Source organism: Toxorhynchites rutilus, chromosome 2 (assembly GCF_029784135.1).
Source record: "Toxorhynchites rutilus septentrionalis strain SRP chromosome 2, ASM2978413v1, whole genome shotgun sequence".
Taxonomy (NCBI): Eukaryota; Metazoa; Arthropoda; class Insecta; order Diptera; family Culicidae; genus Toxorhynchites; species Toxorhynchites rutilus.
Window position 1 is genome coordinate 321,610,059 of NC_073745.1, and position 21,686 is coordinate 321,631,744.

A 21,686-nucleotide genomic window follows, 5' to 3' on the forward strand; every position below is an offset into this window, starting at 1 on the left:
TGCTCTTCTTTGCTATCGACAAAGTGGTCCTTCGAACCGGATTAACGTCGAACTCCGTTGATCCAACATCTCTATCGCTTGTGGAATCCTAACCACGTGGCTGTGCGCAGTTGAGGTTAGCTACCTGGTACAATTCCCTTCAGAACGGGCTTCGATCTCTTCATAAGACAACTTACATCACCGCTGGTTACTGCGTTGTTATAACTCATACAAGGCATTGAAAATTGCCTTGAGAAGGTAATTAGCGTTCCATTCTCTCACATTTATCTGTTTGTGCTGCGCGGTCTTTCGCTTTCCAGATCCCGCTTCATCATGTCCAGCGAAAGGCGAATCAAATCACTGAAAACGAGACAAAAGAGCCTCTTATCATCATTCAACCTCATCGCAACGTTCGTCGACAACTACGATGATGAAACCGATGCTGTTGAGGTATCTGTCCGTTTGGAGCATCTTGTCACGATCTGGAATGACTTCAACACCGTACAAAGCGATTTGGAAACGCTGGACGAGGCCGGCACCGAAATTCATCTGAAAACCCGCATTGAATTCGAAACTGTTTACTTCCGTGTAAAAGGATTTCTGCTGTCGCTGCATAAAGCTCCATCAACTCCGGTTAACCCTGCGTCTCCAGCCAACCATTCAAACCAGCATTTCCCTACGGCATCACACATCCGTCTACCGGACATCAAGCTGCCTGTCTTTTCGGGGAACATCGATCATTGGCTCAATTTCCACGATCTGTTCGTCTCACTAGTTCATTCGTCGCACGAACTCTCTAGTGTGCAGAAATTTTATTACCTTCGTTCGTCTTTGGCTGGGGAAGCATTAAAACTAGTGCAGACAATAGCAATCAGCGCCAACAACTATCTCGTAGCCTGGAATTTGTTGTTGGAGCATTACCAGAACACCATAAGACTAAAGCAGTCGTACATTGACTCGCTTTTTGAGTTTCCCACACTCAAGCGGGAATCCGCTTCCGAGTTGCATTCGCTGGTAGAGAAGTTCGAAGCTAATGTGAAAATTCTCAAACAACTCGGAGAGAAAACCGAATACTGGGACATCATTCTCATCAGAATCTTGAGCATTCGCCTTGATCCCACAACAAGGAGAGACTGGGAGGACTGCGCTTCAACGAAGGATGCCATAAAATTCAGCGATCTAACATCTTTCATTCAACGTCGTGTCTCAGTACTTCAATCGATTGGACGAACCAGCGATGTTTCCCAACCTCAACCTGTGAAAAGGCCACTTACGCGCCCTGTTTCTAGCCACGGAGCAAACACCATGAACTCGAGAGAGTGTATCCTGTGTTCGAATCACCATCCTCTATATTTGTGCGGAGTCTTCTCCAAACTAAGTATCAACGACAAAGACAAAGAAGTCCGTCGTCATCAGCTGTGCCGGAACTGTCTCCGCAAAGGCCACCGAGCAGATGATTGTCCCTCTTCCAGCACGTGTCGCAAGTGCCATGGTCACCACCACACTCAGCTCTGCTCCAATTCTTCGTCCACATTTCCTAGCGCCAATGTTCCAGAATCAACACAACCATTGAAAATTCGAGCACAATCAACGGATAATAAACCGCCGATGTCAATGTCAGCAGCCATCGTTGAAACGTCTGTCAACGCTTCATCAGGTCGTGGAGTGAAAAGCGTTGTTCTGGCAACAGCGATTGTATTGGTGGTTGACGACAATGGTATTGGACACCATGCCAGAGCACTTTTGGATTCCGGCAGTGAGTGCTGCTTTGCAACAGAGTCATTCATACGGCGGCTCAAAATCCAACGTCAGAAAATTAATCTCCCGATCGCTGGAATAGGACAACGTTCGACACATGCTCGCTTCAAAATTGTTTCTACGGTGCGTTCTCTAGTAACCGAATACTCTGCTCCGGTTGACTTCGTTATCCTACCACGAGTGACTGTCGATCTACCGTCTAATTCATTTGACGTTTCATCTTGGAAAATTCCTACCGGGATCCAACTCGCGGACCCATTGTTTCACCAAACTGCTCCCATCGACATCATATTAGGTGCCGAACTATTCTTTGACCTGTTCAAAGCCTCTGGCAGAATTCAGCTTGATTCCAATGGTCCACTGTTCGTGAACTCCGTCTTTGGCTGGATCGTTTCCGGAAGAAAATCGACTGGCCAATCATCAGCTCCAGCATCAGTTAATATTGCCACCGTCGTAGATCTTCATCAGCAAATGGAAAAATTCTGGACTGTCGAGGAAGATAGCGGCTCTGCAAACTACTCGGTGGAAGAAGCAGCATGTGAAGAGCACTTTCAACGCAACGTATGTAGAAATTCAGAAGGACGCTATATAGTTCGTCTACCAGTCAGAAACGACATTCTCTCCAAGCTGGAAGACAATCGTCGTACTGCTATTCGCCGTTTTCGTCTTCTGGAAAACCGTCTGTGGCATAATGAAAATCTCCGGAAACAATACTGCGACTTTCTGGAAGAATACCGTGCCCTCGGACATATGCATCGAGTGTACGACCATGAGACAGCACCATCTCCGTCCTATCATCTTCCTCACCACTGCGTTGTACGTGATGACAGCTCTACAACAAAGTTACGCGTAGTCTTCGACGCGTCTTGTAAAACACCGTCCGGTCCCTCCCTAAACGACGCACTCATGGTGGGTGCAGTCACCCAAGAGGACATCAGGTCAATCATCATACGATCCCGGATCCGACCTATAATGATAATCGCTGACATCAAACAGATGTACCGACAGATACTGGTGGACGAAAAGGATATTCCGCTTCAGAGAATTGTGTGGCGATTCTCCCCGGACGATCCTCTCGAGACCTACGAATTGAGGACGGTTACCTATGGGACGGCTAGTGCTCCATTTCTAGCGACACGTGTCCTTCAACAATTGGCCGAAGACGAGCGGTACGAGTATCCACAAGCTGCGACGGTCCTGAAAAGGGATTTCTATGTGGACGACTTGTTCTCAGGCGCGGATTCCGTGCAAGAAGCCATCGCACTTCGGCAGCAGCTTGAGTCCCTTCTCAACAAGGGAGGATTCCAACTCCGTAAATGGGCTTCGAATGAGCCAGCCGTATTAGAGGAAGTTTCGTTGGACAACCGAGCTCTTCAGGCATCTGTGGACTTCGATCGAGATGCATGCATCAAAACCCTAGGCTTACATTGGGAACCATCGACGGACAACCTGCGCTACAAGATCGAACTGCCAAATGTTTGCGAGGAGAGGCTTACCAAACGCATAGCTCTCTCCCAGATTGCCCGTCTATTCGACCCTCTCGGCCTAGTGGGGCCGATCGTTACCACCGCTAAGTTATTCATGCAGGCCTTATGGACGCTTAAGGACAGTGACGACAATGTTCTAGGCTGGGACCAAGAGCTCCCCCCACCGATGATCGAACATTGGGCATCGTATCTCTCGCAACTCCCGCTACTAAACGAGCTTCGTATTCCTCGTTACGTTTTATGTCGTAATCCAACAACGGTACAACTTCACATCTTCTCCGACGCATCGGAGCGCGCTTATGGAACTTGCGCTTACCTCCGCTCGACGAACTCCGACGGAACCATAAACGTAGCGCTTCTTACAGCCAAATCGAAGGTAGCGCCATTAAAGAAGCAAAGCATACCACGACTCGAACTCTGCGGGGCACTGCTTGCGTCACAATTGTACGAGAAAATTACTGCGTCTCTTCAACTGTCAGCCGAAACATTCTTTTGGGTCGATTCGACGGTGGTACTCAGCTGGTTGAATTCCACCCCATCAACATGGACAACTTTCGTGGCGAACCGTGTTTCAAAAATTCAACTCGCCACGGTTGGATGTCATTTTCATCATGTGGCAGGACAACAGAACCCTGCAGACTGCATCTCGCGTGGGACAACAGCAGAGCTGCTATTCCTGAATGAACTTTGGTGGAGCGGACCCTTTTGGTTGCAACAACATTCCAGCAGTTGGCCAATCCAGCAGCACAACGAACTGGAACCTTCGGATGCCCAACTAGAAATCAGAAAAACACCAGTTGCCTCAGTTCCCGCCATAGCCGAACCCACGTTCCTGGACTTATTCGTGGAGAAATTTTCCAGCTACGATCGCATGCTGCGTGTACTCGCTTATTGTCAACGATTTCGTCACAACTGTCTCGCCAGGCCACGTCCAAAAAGGTCTAGTCTCAGCTCTGATGAAGTCTCCAAGGCCGAGAAAACGCTGATCTCATTAGTTCAACAACAATGCTTCAACAGCGACTGGACTAAGCTTCAGCAGGGAAAACCCATTTCCGCCAAATCACCTCTACGATGGTTTCATCCTTTCCTAGCACCAGATGGCCTGATACATATTGGGGGCAGATTGGAAAGATCGCAACAGCCTTTCGAAGTCAAACATCCAATTCTTCTACCGTCGTCACATCGCTTTTCCCTACTGTTGGTTCGAGGTTATCACCACAAACATCTTCACGCAGCTACACAACTATTGCTCACCATTATTCGTCTCCGCTTCTGGATCACAGGGGCCAGAAAGCTTGCGAAAGCTGTGGTTCACAACTGCACGACTTGCTATAGAGTTCGTCCAAAACACGTGGAGCAATTTATGTCCGAGCTTCCTGCATCACGGGTCACCGCGGCGCGGCCATTTTCCGTCTCAGGAGTGGACTACTGGGGTCCAATTCTACTTAAGCCAGTCAGTCGAAAAGCAGCTCCACGAAAGGCTTACGTAGCTGTTTTTATTTGCTTCAGCACAAAAGCAGTACATCTGGAGCTCGTTCCTGATTTGAGCACATCAAAATTTATCCAGGCACTGCGCAGGTTCGTCTCACAACGAGGAATCTGCTCCGAAATCCACAGCGACAACGGGAGAAATTTTGTGGGCGCAGCAAACGAGCTTCGTCGTCTATTCCGCAACGAGCATCACCAGCAGGCAGTTGAACAAGAATGCATGAAGAATGGAATACGCTGGTGCTTCAATCCTCCTAAGGCTTCTAACTTCGGGGGCTTGTGGGAGGCTGCTATCGCGTCAGCACAGAAGCATTTCTACCGTGTTCTCGGACCCAACAAACTAGCTGACGACGACATGCAAACTCTACTCAAGCAGATCGAGTGTTGCCTGAACTCTAGGCCACTCGTTCCTCTCAGCGACGACCACACCGATTTCCAACCACTCACTCCCGGACACTTTTTGATTGGTTCTGCGATGAAAGCAATTCCGGACATGGACCTCACGAAAATTCCCTCCAATCGACTTCGACACTGGGAGCACACGCAGAAACTTTTCCAACATCTGTGGCAGCGATGGCACAACGAATATCTTTCGACGCTTCAACCACGATCGAAGTGGTGCAATCCACCTGTAGTCATCGAGAAAGGTCGCCTGGTGGTTATAAAGGACGAGAACACTCCTCCTGTGCACTGGCCGACAGGACGAATCATCGAACTGCACCCCGGAGCAGACGGGATCACTCGAGTGGTAACTCTTCAAACACCCAGCGGAAAATTTGTGCGGCCCGTATCGAAGATATGCTTGCTACCCATCGCGACAACACAACCAGCAACACCATCAGAAGAACCAACGAAGATAGCAGAATTATAAATCCGTAAGCTCATCCAGTTTTTCTAAAAGGGCAAGAGGTCATCATAACAACCAGCCATCAACGAACAATCGACATTTTGAAATTTCTGAAATGGGATTTCAGAGGGGCCAGTATGTTCGATGAACGAATGCAGAGCCATCTGTATGAAATGATCGACATTGTTTACAAGAAAATTTATTACCTTCAAGCTACAAAAAACATGACAAAATCAATCGAAGTAGCCAGGAAATTAAAATTTTCACTTCCGCCAACCAACATCTATAAAAGGCTGTTGAATCGTATGTGGGGTCTCTTTTTTACCGCTCGGTTTTGACCGATGAAGACCAGCTGCTCGAACTTCAGTTGAAATAATTTAGTTTGTGAATTACTTATCTTGAAATACTTTGTGAATTGTTTAATAGAAATGTGATGTGAAATTATGGAGAAATAAAATTAGTTTACGTACCTGCATCGCCTCACCGTTCCGGAAAGCGCTACTTGATAGGAAACCTGCCTTACTCACCCTCAAAGTTGCTGAACAGTGATCCTGCTCTTCTTTGCTATCGACAATATCCTATTACAGTTCACGGTGAAATAATTTTCAGAATGCCTTGGGACATTCGAACGTGAACATGAACGGGGAAATATTTTGACGTCTATATTCACCACTGTTTTCATGTTCACGTTCACCGAAGTCGGTGAACTATGGTGAGTTCACCAACATCTCGATTCCACGGTGGAAATTCAGAACCGTTGTGAAATATTGAATTAATCCCCTTTTATCAATATGAATTGTGTTTAAACATGTTTTTCAACTAGAAAATGTTTCTTCTTATCGTTTCAAGATGTTTTCCTCGCGGTTTATATATGGACTGATGAATTATTAACAAAAAAGTGTTTGTCCGCGTTCACGTTCACGGGAACTCTAAACCTACCTTAACGAAGAACATAATCTATCACAATGCATGAATTGACCTTACATGTCATTTGTTCAATCTTTTTACTCAAAAAGCAAATATATTGAATTCAATTGAATTCGGAAATTATTTCATTCAATCAAATATTTAATCAATACAAACAAATGATTGCTAAGCTAAGTTAGTCCCACGTCAACTTTACGGTTATATCATGGATAGAACCCACCCATTTTTTCGTCGAGTTTTTCATCAATTAAAAAGAGATCTTTTCGTGGAGTTCCCACTGAATATGCGTACAATGTGACAGTGTGCAGTGGATATTTTTGAAATGAAGATGGAAAAGAAGAATGAAAGTGATATTTTGTGTATCATTTTCACTCTCTCATCATCGTAGAAACAAACAAATTTTCGTTATTTTCGCGGTGATATGATGATATTTTGAAGGTTCCTAGTACAGGTGAATGTGATTCGAGAAAAATAATTCACAATTAAGCAGCATTTCATTGAAAATTCTGCTATTTCCGAGGACTAAGAATAATACTGTTCTCTGGACGTTTTTACTCATTAAATGATGGAAGTAAGTCACAATACAATTATCATCTATTAAAAACAATCAGTTACAAGTTTTCATGAGCATTTTGGCTCATGACATCATCAAATTGTGAGTTATCTGAATATTTTTTCGTCTCTTACATATACATTTCATATTGAATGCAAATAATGACAACACCATATTTTGTTCACCAATACAAATATACTCTGCCTACTGCTCCACCTCATATGTACCTCATTGGTGAAAGACATAGTAGAAAAAACATATAATGCAAATCAATGCTGAAGTTGCTAAAAACATATGTTTAGATACGTAATGACCTTCACATTTTAGAGGGTCGATTTAGGACTATCCTCCCCTGTGCCCAATGGTCAATCAATGGGGACGCATAAGATTCAAGTGTTTGCTAACAACTGAAAGCGTACTTTGCAGACAAATGGTTATTCTCTAAAAATCAAATGCCAACCTCAATCCAAGATACTCCAAGATTGAATATGAAAATATTATTTATGAGCCAACAACTGCTCAGCCATGGATGAAGCATCTCCCATTAAACCCTTTGAAATGCTGCCGTAGCGAAAAATGAATCATACATTCTACTGCTTATCGGATTTCATCTGCATCCTCAGTGCTGTAAACTGCGGTTAACCAATCCCGGTGTATATGATGAACGTCTGAAAACGCATTAATAATGTGCTTGAAAGCCATACAAATCCGAATGGTTACAACGAAATGCTGATGGGAAAAACGACTTGCTCTCAACATGTGTCGTCAACTATTAGGACTGTTTCAAATCGATCTACTATGGCGGTATAGCTTGAGTGTAGCGGCAACTTGATAAGAACCCCAAACTATACGTCGGGTATTTTGCTTGAAACTGTACTTGTAACCCAGAATATAGCCTTTCGTTTCCGATGGTAACGGATCACAGTAGACAAATATGCACTTTCTGGCGTTAACCTATTTCGGGGCGAACGACCGGAAAGTGGGTCGTTTCGGTACATTGAGCTCCTATTTGGCTCCACATGTCTTCGCCTGTTTTGCGAGCTAATGTTTGTGCCTCTTTATGTTTCTACGCAGAATTCTTATATTCAACCTCGGCATAATGGATACAAAATAGTGCGACCTGCATCAACTCGAACAGTCTCATTTACCGGAAATTTTCCTTTGTCACCATCCTGCAAATTTACATCCTTGGGTAAAGTCGAATAGTATATAGATGAAGTCTTCCAAATCTAATAAAGAATATTCATAGACTTTTGGTGTTCTGGCAACACTGCATAGTAATGTTTACCTTCGTTAATATTCAATGGAGCATGTGAAGATCTTATTTGCATGCGATGCAATTCGTATTAATTGCGCAAGTGTACCTACAAGTGGCTATTCGAATACTTACCTCCCCATATTCCGATTTTCAGTTGCTTCTTATCCAGATTCTCCACATATTCGCCAACGAAACGGTTCAGGACGTCTGCAACAATACTCTCGAAGACCATTTTTACGGTCCAAAATAACTGCGACCTTGCACGACTATTTCACTATAAAACAATTCGATTCAAGCAATCTGGATTTGCCTATCGTATTTTTCTATTTTCAGCCGGGAAATAAATTCAATCACTACACACATGTGGCTTCATCTACATGTTTCTGATGAAAATAAATATCTAACCATTTGCCATTACCACTAATCTCTATTCACTGCTGCTGGGAGGAAAAAAACAAAACATGGTTCACATCATCCGGTAATCACAACCCATCCCCCAATTAACACTGCATTGGCTCGTCACTTTTCATGGTGCGAATGTAAGGCAAAAAAAAACCAACGATGACATCACTTTTTCGGTGACCAATTATTTATTGAAGAAAACGCCTTCTGGCCACTAAATTCCCATTCGCTATCAATTTCACCAACATTCCTGGACACTGCGTCAACTATTTGTCAGCGATACAAAGCGAGTTCAGCATTTCGTCGCGTATTATCACAAATTTTCGTTGAGCAATCATTTAACCTTCACCTTCTGCGCTGGGATAGATTCTAGAGTGAAAGAAAAAAACACCATCTGACACAATGCAGAAAATAAACCTCCGCAGAATCGAACAATCACGATCCGCTTCTACTACTCGACTGACAGAGCTGTCAAAAACTGCATTCGCTACCTCGTTGTTTGGTTGTACAAACATTGCGTAGTAACCACGGCGAACGGTTTGTGTACAGCGTACGAGAACCGAACGTGGCACCGAAGTTTTGTTGATAAGGGCTCGCCAGCCAATCAGCGCACAGTGCCTTGTAAACAAACACACGAACAGATGTTTGCCCGCTGCTTGTTTTGCCGCTAGACCATGTGCTTTTGATGAAAAACGGTATACTTAACGGTGGTGTGCGAGGTAAACAAATATCGAACGCTTTGAGACTGTCAGAAGGTGTTGGCTTAAAAGAAACAGTTCCCAAAATTTTCATACATATATTTATGTGAATATGTCAATATTGAAACAATATAACTCTTTGAAAAATGTTCTTAATTAGATGCGACTGCATTCGACGAGTGAATTAATCTAATTTTATTAGCTTTTTCTAAATTTGGAATATCCAAAGGACACCGACGATGTTTCGAATTTTCCTGGAGCTGCATTTTTGAATCGTTTGTGTTTTTCCTAGTATGAAAAAACGCAATCAGTTGCTTTCAAATAAGTATATATTTCAAAGAGTTGACAATTTGAATATTGAAAAAAAAAATACTAGGCTCATTCTTTTTTGGCTAACCGAGATGTTCTACAAATAAACCAATTGCAGCACACGCGAAGAGGTATACTACACCATCTTGTTGAATCCACAGAAACCACGGCACCTAATACACACCAAGCGTCGTTAACACTCCTATACTCGCGCATAGGTCTGTGAAACCGAGAAATCAATAATTCGTTCATTTCTCAGGGAACGCCAACTCTACGGCTTTAAGATTCGCTCTAGCTTCGTTATTCGCGGGTATAGGAGTAACTTTTTTGGACAAGTGACTTTTTTCCTATTTTAGAATATTGTTCAATAAAATGCATGAATCAATGTCAGTGGCGTGGAATATTTATAGAATATAATGCATAAGAACATTACCGGACTGTTTTTATTTTATTTTAGTTCTTTTAGTCACCGAATTGAATGGATTGATATATTATTCGTCGATATATTCTTCGTTAGATTCATACGTACAAAAGCAAAATACAAATGTTTGGCTTTCGTATAGTTATTTGCTAAATACAATGATCACAAATATACACACTTGTGGAAGAATTGTGAACTGTAAACTATAAACTAATCGGTGGCTTATGGTTATTTTTTTACAGTTACAGTTTCGATGATATATTTTTTATAGTATATGGGCTGAACAATATCGACAAGAAAACAAGTCGCAGAAAGTTCCTAGAAATACTTTTATATCATTTTTTGTACCACGTCAAAAAAGTCATTAATTCTTAGTTTACCAAGAACATAGAGACAAAGGATATGAGAAATATACAAACTTTATATACCAGAACCATTATCATCTGGTAATTATCTAGAAGGTTATTATACATTCTGTTCTTTGAAAAAGACCTGAAAAACACGCTACAACTGCATGAAATATAAAAAAATATGTTTGTCTGGAGCATACAGTTATGGTATATTCTGATTCTTACTCCAATGACACCACAATCGAATAATACGATTTTATGTTATTTTATAGCTTTTTACACTTCCATGAATTATGTTTAGTTGCTTACTTTCAATTAATAACACGAAAACATTTGAAATTCGCTATATGTGTTGGAGTATCAGAAATTACTCTGTTTTGAGGAGGCTGAATTAGATGACTATTAAAACTGAATGAAGACTAAGAAAACATATTTTCTGGATTTTTTTCATTCAATTATACTCTCTTCTTCAATAAATACCAATAAAGCCTAAAAAATACACAATAGCAATATTACAGAGAAGTTCAACTTTCGGTATGTTACACCGTGCGCGAGTATACGAGTTATGATTTTACACGCGAGTACAGGAGGGTAAGCACCGCACGCCTGCAATCTCCAACTTGATTTTTCTTGTATTACAGGACGGAATAGATTATATCTTCTTAAATGGTACTAAAGTTCCTAGAGGAACTTCGCCGTCTCAACGTAATAATACAGGGCTTCCGAAAGTATACAGCCCTGCGCTGACAACCGTTTGACATAGCTGTCAACCAAAGCGTCATATCGTTAGTTGAATGTCTGCCATTTTACAATATGGATCGTTTTAGCATCGAACAACGTGTTAATTTTGTTAAATTATACTATAAAAATGATGACAAACCGGCAAATGTTTTTCGAGCATTACGGACGGATTTTGGTCGTCATGGACGGCCTACAGAGCACACAATCGCTAATGTAGTGCGTAAATTCGAACAAACTGGATCCGTAGCGGATATTGTGAAACCTGTGCATCATCGTAATGTGCATTCGGCCGAAAATATTGCTGCTGTTGCTGCCAGTGTGGAGGATGACCCGAATGTTTCGATTCCATGGCGTGCTCAGCAATTGGGCTTGTCAAACACATCATTGTGGCGAATTTTGCATTTGGACTTGCACCTACATCCATATAAAGTCCAACTGGTACAAAAATTAGAGCGTGGTGATCATGGAATGCGTCGGGCACACGTCGATTGGGTGAACGAACAACAGCAGCAAAATGCTGAATTTTCGCATCAAATTTTCTTCAGCGATGAGGCACATTTCGAGCTCGGCTATGTGAACACCCAAAATTTCCGTACATGGGGCTCAGAAAATTCCACACGTGTTTGTTGAGAGGCCATTGCATCCGCCAAAAGTCACTGTTTGGTGCGCATTATGGTCTGGTGGATTCATCGTGCCGTATTTCTTTGAAAATGAGGACGGCGTGACGGTAACTGTGAATGGTGAGCGCTATAGCCGCATGTTAACCGATTTTTTTTTGCCACAAATTGAAGATATGGATACGGATGACATGTGGTTTCAGCAGGACGGCGCCACGTGCCACACAACACAACCAAACATGGCCATATTGCGAACGAAATTTGAGGGAAGCATAATTTCGCGTTTTGGTGATGCCAATTGGCCGTCCAGATCATGCGATTTGAACCCGCTAGACTTTTTTTTGTGGGGTTATGCGAAAGACCGTGTCTATGCCAACTCTCCGCAAACTCTTGAACATTTGAAAGACAACATTCGTGAAGTTATGACCGAGATACCGCCCCATATGTGCCGAAAAGTCATCGAAAATTACCTGTTCCGGATCAAGTTGTGAGAGGGAGCCCTAGGTGGACATTTGAATGATGTTGTATTTTACACATAATGGCATAAACCAAACTTTAATTAGAAGTAAAAGTTTCATCGAAATTCAAATTCTATGTTTTTTTCTATGTATGTAATTCTGTGTTTTATTTCAATTTACTTTCGGAATTTAAAGTTGGAAAACCCTGTACGATCGATTATATCCATATATATACATCCTTTTCACTGTATATAATCAAATTCTTTATAAAATAAAGTCACAAAAAATTGACGTAGGACTACGTCTTCGATTTCTATATTGGGGGGGGGTCTCTACGAAATTGAAAATGAGGCATGTAATGATGTATTGAGGGATTTCAAAAGAATATTACGCAAAATCATTATTGCGATATCTATATATTTTATGTTGAAAAAGTTGCCCAAGACTACTACTATATTCAGATTACCGTGGGTGTTTACACAATTTCATACTATTCTAAATCTACCCTAAATTCAAATCTAACGTGAAAGAAAAAGAAAGCTATAAATGTTCTTGGTCCTTTGCATACAACTCCTATACCTATTGATTATTTGTGATTCACCACATACAACTCTTGGATTAAGCTTATCTATGATTCATCACTGCGTTCTAAGAACAACGGAGCAGTGGATCTACAAGTGTCCTGGAACAATTATTGGCATGAACACGGCACGTACGGCCCGATCAGTACCGTCCAACTGTGAACATTCGAACAATAGGAATATTCTAACACCGAAAAAGGTGACATGTGTTGTGTATCGATAGAATAGGAATACTCTTACGCCTGAACGGCTACTGTGTAATAGATAAAAACAAATGTTTATCGATGGATAGGTATACTCTTACGCTTAAAAATGATAACAGTGTAATATACAACATTAGTTATCTTAAGATAAAAATGTACACGACTGAATTTGCATCTGTTACAGCTGAGTTGCTAAATGAGCCTAATAAAATAAACTGCTGGGATAAAAAAATGCGCCCGCGCATACCGCGATTTTGGTAGCGCAGTTTCTAGCCAAACGAAAGGTGACTGTCATCACTCATCTCCCTATTCTCCGGACCTCGCCCCGACAGACTTTTTCTTGTTTCCAGAGCTAAAGAACGCTATGAAAGGGAACCGTTTTGACGATGTCCCAGACATTCAACGAAATGTGACACTTATTATGAACTCCATACCGGCTGAGCAGTTTAAGCGCGCCTTCCGACTTCTCTACGAACGATCAAAAATTTGTGTGGAAAGAGAAGGCCTATTTATAGAAAACTTACGAACTTACTATTTGTAGGAAACTTACGCAAACTAATATCTAATCTTTTTAGTATCTCGTTTTTTCTTTGTTTTAAAAATTGTCCCGGAACTTTTTGAATGCACTGTGTATATCGGGGTTTTCAATAAGTGCGCTACGGAAGTTTTTTTTAAATAAAACAAAAACGGTTTTGGACATCAATGAAATTCTTTATTCATGTTAAAGTACATTTGATGCCATTATTTATGGAACTCGATTTCTTTTGCATGGTCACCACGGGCACGCTTGCAGAAGTCCAGACGCCGAACCCATACATACCCATAAATCGGCCGATACTGCTGCAATTTCACGTGCGACATTCGTATGAAGTTCATCAATCGTCGCTGGTTTGTTGGCATAGACCATAAACTTGACATAGCTCCACAGGAAATAGTCTAACGGCGTCAAACCGAACGACCGAGGCGGCCAATTGACTGGGCAATTTCGTGAGATAACACGCTCACCAAACTTGGTTTTCAATAAATCGATTGTTAAATTCGCTGTGTGTGCTCCCGTGGCCGAGTGGTTAGCGTAAAACCTAACATGCCGGGGGTTCGGGTTCGATTCCCGTTCTGGTCGGGGAAATTTTTCTTCAAAGAAATTTCCTCTGACTTGCACTGTGGTCACGCGTATTCTAGAGCTTGCCACTCAGAATGCATTCAAGGCGTGTTATTTGGCATAGAAATCTCAACTAAGTACTAATGAAAATGACGCAAGTAATACTACGTTGAGACGGCGGAGTTCCTCTAGGAACGTTAGTGCCATATAAGAAGAAGAAGAAGAAATTCGCTGTGTGGCTTGTGACGCCGGCCTGTTAAAACCACATATTGTCCAAGTCCAAGTCGGGCTAAAAATATTCGGTTATCATTGAGCGGTAGCGATTCTCATTCATAGTAACGTGCCAGTCTTGATCATCACGGAATAAGTACGGCCCAATGACGCCGCCGGACCATAAACCGCACCAACCATTTTTTTTTCGGAATGCAATGGTATGAGTATGTGTAGATTGCTCGATGAAAATCCGGATCATTTTCAATTTGTTGCTCAGCCCAATTCACGAACGTGCGACGCTTCTGGTGGTGAAGCGGCTTCAGTTCGTGCGTCAATTTAATTTTATACTGTCAAAATTTCAGCCGAATCGTACTCGTAGTTTAGTTTTGACCGTGTGTGGAAGCGGGCGTGTTCGCGGATTTTAGAAAAATGGAAAAAATGGGAATTCCGCCGTCGCCACGGCCAAATTGTTCGAACTGCACTACGAACTGCTGCCCCATCCTCCGTATTCTCCAGATCTGCCCCCCTTGCGACTTTTTTTTTGTTTCCAAACTTCAAAAAGTCACTCGCAGGGGAGAAATTTGAGTCGAATGAGGAGGTCATCGCCTCGCAAACCTGCAAACCTCGAGAAAACGTATTTTTTTCAGTTGGATTTAAGAAGTTAGAGCATCGCTGGGTCAGGTGTATTTTTGTTTTTGTAGGCTAAGTACTTATCGGACTGCCCTCGTATGTATATTGCCTCAACTTTTTCATGTATATGGCAGTTAGGCGCATCATATACCTCACAAAATGTGGGACACATGCTGCTGTATATACGCTAGTTATACAATTTAATGATTGCTGGGCACATTCTGCTTCAAGTTATACTTCTTGATAAAGGCGGCAAATTCCGACAGGCACTTCGGACCGAAAGCCTCGACTGGACGATTGCCTGCTGCTCAAACACGGCCGGCCTCGACTTACATCGCATTAAAATGTCCATTTTGGCCAGGTTCTTCTTCGCCGTTTGCGAGCCGACCAGTTCAATATATCAAGTTTTTGGCCCTTAATCCATTGCTTAGTTTCCGTGCTGGTATGGATAGCGGCATTGTCTTGCTGGTATGTGGATTTTTTCTGACGATACTTACGCAAAAATGGTAGGAGTAAAGATTCCATAATATGTATTTAATCCTTACTATTCATTTTGAAGGATTTGAAAGCTTCCTTTGATTTTTCCGGTCGCACAGAATCCCGCTCAAACCATGCACGTGCCTCCACCAATGTTCCAACCAAAACACCAAGTGTGTGTTTATTACCAGAATGTTAGCGGTATCAATATTATCGGTATTTGCTCCCTTGTTCTGAGGATTACTACATTATCTTTGCTTGGACGTAAACTTGGCTTGATGCCCGGAATCTGTCCAATCAAGTTTGTGGACAAAACTACGAAGTCTTCCGCGCCACCCGAAATTAATTCAACAGTAAGAAGGCATCTGTAGGTGGTGTTCTGGTAGTTGTCCATCGACGTTTGAAAGCCCAGCTCAAAACGCATGGTCGTGTGTCGAACATGTTTGGGTTTTGATAAAAACTAGCAACGAGAGTCCTGTATATGTGCGTTGTATATTTTCCTTTCGATCGCGTTCGAGATACCGCATTGATCGCTATTAGCAATAGCTGTCTATGCGCCTGAAGCAGATTAAAAGAAATTATAATCTTTTGTGACTTGTACCTTCCAGATCTAATGTGGAGGCGATCTGGCGTAGTGGTAACATCCATTCTTCTCACGCTAAAGGTCACGAGTTCAATTCTCACTTCCGACATTCTTCCAAAAAATGGAAGTAAAAGTGACGAACCAGCCAAACGAGTTGAAAGTCACTATAATACATATATAAAAAAAATCCAGATCTAAAGTGACGAATAGGGTCTGGAAGATTTCTCTTCGCTGATTCGGCTAAGTCAACATTTTATGCGGGTACGAACGCAATACCAGACGGTTTCAGCTCTAATTTGCTTCAGCAAATCAATTCCGTTAGTAATAAGAACAGCCGCATGCTCGATCTTTGCTTTGCGAGAAAAGCTAACGAAGCTCAAAAACTATATTTCAAATTTCGAAGAGATCCTAAATCATTTTGGAAATGATTGCAACGATTTCGGGACTTACATTATCCATGTCTCTTAACCGGCATCTATATTGCCACCAACGATTTTATTTTTTATCTCTTCTTTAACAATAAATTATCACTTCTAACCTTATGTGGTAACTTGTTCTGATGTCTAACAACATGCCTGATTTTTTTGAGCGCGAAAAAATTGAAAACTATTCATTTTTGAGTTAACCACTCCCAATTTAGAGCAGCCAGAGCAAATTTCCCGTAAAGTCATTGAAAAACAGCCATTTTGCTGAAGTTTTCAATGCATATGGATTATTAGTTTAGTTGTTTTTATTGAAACTAACATCAAAAATTCAAATACAAAAAAATCATTTTCACCATCAAGTGTTTTTCGCTAGATGGGCAGGTGGCAACTATATTGCCACCAACATTTTACGCTAGCCGAGCAGCGGCAACTATATTGCCACCAATTTTTTCAATGCTTTTGATTGTTTTACGTATTGAAAAAAAAATATTTTGTGTATTTTAGCATGTAAACATGTCGTTGTATTGGAATTTGCGTTGATTACATGCCTAGTTGTAACGGCCCGTTGAAGGGTTAACGGATAAGGCGCGTCTGATGTTCAAGGAATTTGGAACCTTTTCTCAGCGAAGTTTTCAAACGTTTTATCAAATGAGAGTTTTTCTCAAGATCCACTCTATATGGCCACAAGAAACGTTCCAATCGATGTGGAACAACTCATGTTTTCCGCATCAATGTCGACGATTCAATGCTACAAACCCTCAAACTCAACAAGCTGAAATCATCAAGTCATCTATCCTTGTATTTCCTAGCGAATATCGTATTTGATTTACACCAAATAATAAACCGATAATAAATATATTTCAAACATATTAATTCCGACATAAGCTCAACACGGGCTAACGAGGCTTTCTCTACCTTTTTTATATAATCAAAAAATCTCGCATCTCGCAAACAATTTCTCATTCACGCACAATGTCATACAATTAATTATGAGTAATCAACAGATCCATACTCGATTTGCACATTATGACAAATATTGCAGTCAAAAATCAAGCTCTACTTATTAAAGTTCATCCTTTGCCTCCTCCGGTTCTTGGTTGTGCTTGCCCTTATAGTCTTTATTCTCAATCGTCACCTGGAGACACCGTTCCTGTTCAACCAGGAAGTCCTTTGCATCCCACGCTTGGGAACCTTCCTTGAACATGAAGATAGCCCGATTATCGTCTATCAGATAACGTTCCGCCTGGATGTGATTATTCCACAGACTAGTCTGCCACAGCTTGGTGATATCCTCTGTTTCGGCTCGGGTAGGGCTCCCATTGACCGTCACAAAAGTCATCAACGTTTTACCCTTTTTAGTAGTCTTCAGAAGGTTCTCCGGGTTGCTCATGTCCAGTTGTGACATATCCAGCGGGGCTGCCGGTCGGAGATGTTCCGGCAACTCGTCCGGTTCCAGTGGTTCCTCATCCTCCTATGAATCAGTGATTTCCGATTATCCTCTAGAATAGCGAAAACAAGTGGAACATGGAAGAAACATCTACTCACCTCCCACTGATCGAGCAAACGTTCCAAATCAGCGTCACTGTAATCGCGAATATCTTTCTTTGCCCAAGCCGGCTTCTCCTCTTCTTTGAACTTTTTAGCTTCGATACAAAAGCTTACCATCATAACAATGAAAACTATAAACGCAGATTTGTTCATCTTGTCCAGTCTTTTTTTGGAATGCTTCTATTCTTTAATATTTAATCAAATTCTGGCGATTTCTTCGTTGACTGACAAATCAATTCCCGTTATGCGGTGAACAATTCCCTGATTTGTTATCTCTCTTTGATACGACCGCGTTAACGTGGTATTGTTGCTTCGTCTCTTTCCGTGCTTGTGGAGAGAGAACGAATGGAAATGGAACATATCTCCGAAGCTGACATGCGTGTTATGTCAGGGAGGAACTTAGGCATCGGCATTAGAAGAAATAATTAAATGATTTTAACGTAGAAAACGTTCAAACAACAATTATCGGACGATATTTCTTTTTGATTCATTTTTGACGAATATAGTTTGTTGAAATATACATACAATTTAAATAAATGAATATAAAACTATTCCTATGGCAATCATAACGAACATTCATTAGTCCCATTCTGTTTCACAGTTGCTCTACAAATACACGTATACTGTTCCATTGATAAGGAATTCTACAACCTTTTAAAACCGCACTCACGCTGCCCGCAGTTGTTGATATCGAGCGATAAACAAACAACCAGCCTTTATCATGTCTTCACTAAGTGCGAAAATTGGTCCATCGATTCTGAATGCTGACCTATCCCAGCTACACGAGGAATCCCAGCGTTTGTTAGACAACGGAGCCGATTATCTGCATCTCGATGTGATGGATGGTACCTTTGTACCGAACCTCACATTCGGCCATCCGGTAGTGAAGTGCCTGCGGAACAAAATTAAGGTCAGTAGCCAGAAGTCGACCCGTTGAGTCGCACGAAATAATGAAACATCTTTCACAGGACGCTTTCTTTGAGACGCACATGATGGTCCAGGCGCCTCAGCAGTGGATCGAACCCATGGCTGATGCAGGCGTGAATCAGTACACATTCCACATAGAACCGGTTACGGACAGTGTTCCGATCATTTGTCGCAAGGTGCAAGAAGCGGGTATGAAAGTTGGACTGGCTATCAAGCCCGGAACGCCGGTGGAAACCGTGAAAGAGTTCATTTCGATTGCCGATATGGTGCTGATAATGACTGTTGAGCCCGGCTTCGGAGGACAAAAGTTCATGGCTGATATGATGCCAAAAGTTCAGTGGTTGCGGGAAAACTATCCAAATTTGGATATCGAAGTTGACGGCGGAGTAGGACTGGGAACGATTGACGTCTGTGCGAAAGCCGGTGCCAACATGATTGTAGCTGGGACTGCCATTATTCGTGCCGATGATCAGTCAGCAGTCATTCAACAGTTGAAACATTCCGTTCAATCAGTTATCGAACATTGATGGTTGTAGGGGATAGACCAAGTGTAATGGTTTATATTTTATAATAAAAAAAGTTGTGCCCGGTACGAGTCCATCTATTTAATAATTTATTTACTTACAATGGTTGTACATACCATTAAGATTAGATCAGATCGTATCAATGTTTCGCCAATGATTTCGGTTTATCACTGCAGCTCTCTTACCTCGAGCTACACTGTTTTTTGCTAAGTTTTGATCCAGCCACCCCACTCGCTGGGCTCCTCTTTTTCTTGATCCCACCGGGATCGAAGCGAACACCATTTTCACAGGGCTATGTCGGGCATGCTAACAACTTGTTCTGCCCATCGCACTCGTCTAGTCTTGACGACTTTCTGGATGCTGGATTTGCCATAAAGCTACACCAGTTTTTGGTTCACATATTCTATTTTTCTGTACACCACCGTATATAGTTCTGATCACTCGTCGGTCGGGACACTTCTCCGAGCATTGTTCATGCTTGGTGCTCGTAGAGAACTATCGATTTTGACGTAGAACTACGTCTTTGATTTCACACCCAAGCTAGTTAGTAGAAGACCACTATATCCTCCCTGGTATAATGCCACCCTCAAACGACAGAAGTCGATTAAAAGATCAGCTCTCAAAAAATTCTCGCGAAATCGAAATTACTATGGTCGGTCATATTACATCGCTTGTAACAACAGATACAAACGGCTTAACAAAACATTGTTCAATTCCTACTTGCATAGAATCCAACAGAATTTCACACTCAACCCTCGAAAATTCTGGTCTTACATCGACGAACAACGGAAGGAGATAGGTCTTCCTGTGACAATGAGCTTGGGCAGAAAGGAAGCTTTTTCTCTCTCATCGATAGGTGACCTCTTCAGAGAACAATTTTCAGCTGTGTTCACGAATGAAATGCTTGATCCACAACAGGTGTCTGATGCGGTAGCAAACGTACCACTTCGCCCAGCCATCGGCCCGCATCCACAGATCTCGCTTAACAGTATTGAATCCAGTTGCGTTCGTTTAAAATGTTCAACAAATCCGAGTCCAGATGGTATATCATCTATTGTTTTAAAAAGGTGTAGCTTTGCAATTTCCCAAATATTTTCAACCGCTCTCTGTCGTCAGGAACATTCCCGAGTATGTGAAAGAAATCTTTCGTTTTCCCAATGTTTAAAAAAGGTGATAAATGCGAGATTTCCAACTATAGAGGAATCGCTGCTTTGTGTGCCACGTCAAAGCTGTTTGAGCTCACTATTTTGGACTTTCTCATGCATAACTGCCTAGGCTACGTGTCTGAAACTCAGCATGGATTTATGCCCAAAAGATCCACTTGCACCAATCTGCACATCCTACACATCCTTCATTATCAAAACCATTGAAGATCGCCAACAGGTCGATGCTATCTACACAGATTTTTCAGCTGCCTTCGATAAACTGAATCATGAAATCTTGATAGCCAAACTCGAACATCTCGGTTGTTCTAGCACTCTACTCAGCTGGCAATTCCTATCTGGTTGGTCGCTCACTATATCGAAGCCATTCTCAGTCACATCGGGGGTTCCACAGGGCGCCACCTTGGACCTTTCCTATTTTTACTGTAACTGAATGATGCGAACCTTTTACTGAAATGTTTCAAGCTCTCATACGCCGACGACTATAAAATTTACTGCGTAATAACCTGTCCAGAAGACACACATTTCCTTCTTCATGAACTCCATAATTTCTCCGAATGGTGCTCAACTAATCGGATGAGTCTGAATGCCGAAAAATGCTCTGTCATTTCATTTGCTCGTAAACGCTCCCCATATTACTTCAATTATACCATCGACAATACGTCTCTCAAACGTGAAACCACTGTTAAAGATTTAGGTATTCTCCTAGATTCACGCCTAATCTTCAAAGATCACGTAGGTTATATAACCACTAAATCCTCAAGAAGTCTTGGCTTCATCTTTCGCGCTGCAAAACAATTCACTGATGTCCTCTGCCTGAAAGTTCTATATTGCTTGTTGGTTCGATCTTCCCTGGAGTATGCAGCAGTTGTATGGGCACCACACTACCAAAACGAAATACAACAAGTAGAGGCAATTCAACGCAAATTTATCCGCTTTGCTCTTAGACGATTGCCTTGGAACGATCCTTCAAATCTCCCAAGATATGAGGATCGCTGCCAGCTAATCGATCTAGATCTT

At 42.0% G+C, this 21,686-nt stretch overlaps 3 protein-coding genes across 11 annotated transcripts in view; 1 reads left to right on the plus strand and 2 right to left on the minus strand.

The window, feature by feature from the left end:
* Positions 1–9,156, minus strand: part of LOC129764739 (intermembrane lipid transfer protein Vps13) — a 75,326-nt gene extending 66,170 nt beyond the window's left edge. For 5 of the 9 annotated variants that reach the window (XM_055764180.1, XM_055764183.1, XM_055764181.1 and 2 more), the window contains exon 1: positions 8,430–9,149. In XM_055764180.1, the coding sequence (XP_055620155.1) occupies positions 8,430–8,529 (100 nt within the window). In that variant the 5' untranslated portion in view covers positions 8,530–9,149. Of the gene's footprint in view, positions 1–8,429 lie in introns of all 9 variants that reach the window. The other 4 variants (XM_055764175.1, XM_055764174.1, XM_055764177.1 and 1 more) reach the window with 4 other exon arrangements.
* An 8,184-nt stretch (positions 9,157–17,340) lies between these two features.
* LOC129770884 (LDLR chaperone boca) lies at positions 17,341–18,367 on the minus strand. The gene is made up of 2 exons (XM_055774054.1): positions 18,050–18,367; positions 17,341–17,975 (listed from the first exon to the last, which is right to left on the minus strand). The coding sequence occupies exons 1-2, from the start codon at positions 18,203–18,205 to the stop codon at positions 17,568–17,570; spliced, it is 564 nt and encodes a 187-aa protein (XP_055630029.1). The 5' UTR covers positions 18,206–18,367; the 3' UTR covers positions 17,341–17,567.
* A 297-nt stretch (positions 18,368–18,664) lies between these two features.
* On the plus strand, positions 18,665–19,571 carry LOC129767265 (ribulose-phosphate 3-epimerase). Its single transcript, XM_055767963.1, has 2 exons — positions 18,665–18,962; positions 19,021–19,571. The coding sequence occupies exons 1-2, from the start codon at positions 18,774–18,776 to the stop codon at positions 19,504–19,506; spliced, it is 675 nt and encodes a 224-aa protein (XP_055623938.1). The 5' UTR covers positions 18,665–18,773; the 3' UTR covers positions 19,507–19,571.
* The last annotated feature ends 2,115 nt before the right edge of the window (positions 19,572–21,686 follow it).

Excerpts from the sequence above, each read along its gene's own strand:
- LOC129770884 (XM_055774054.1), bottom strand. The coding sequence starts at position 18,205 with ATGAACAAATCTGCGTTTATAGTTTTCATTGTTATGATGGTAAGCTTT. Across the intron at positions 17,976-18,049 it reads GTTTGCTCGATCAGTGGGAG|GAGGATGAGGAACCACTGGA; the intron begins GTGAGTAGATGT and ends ACTGATTCATAG.
- LOC129767265 (XM_055767963.1), top strand. The coding sequence starts at position 18,774 with ATGTCTTCACTAAGTGCGAAAATTGGTCCATCGATTCTGAATGCTGAC. Across the intron at positions 18,963-19,020 it reads GCCTGCGGAACAAAATTAAG|GACGCTTTCTTTGAGACGCA; the intron begins GTCAGTAGCCAG and ends CATCTTTCACAG.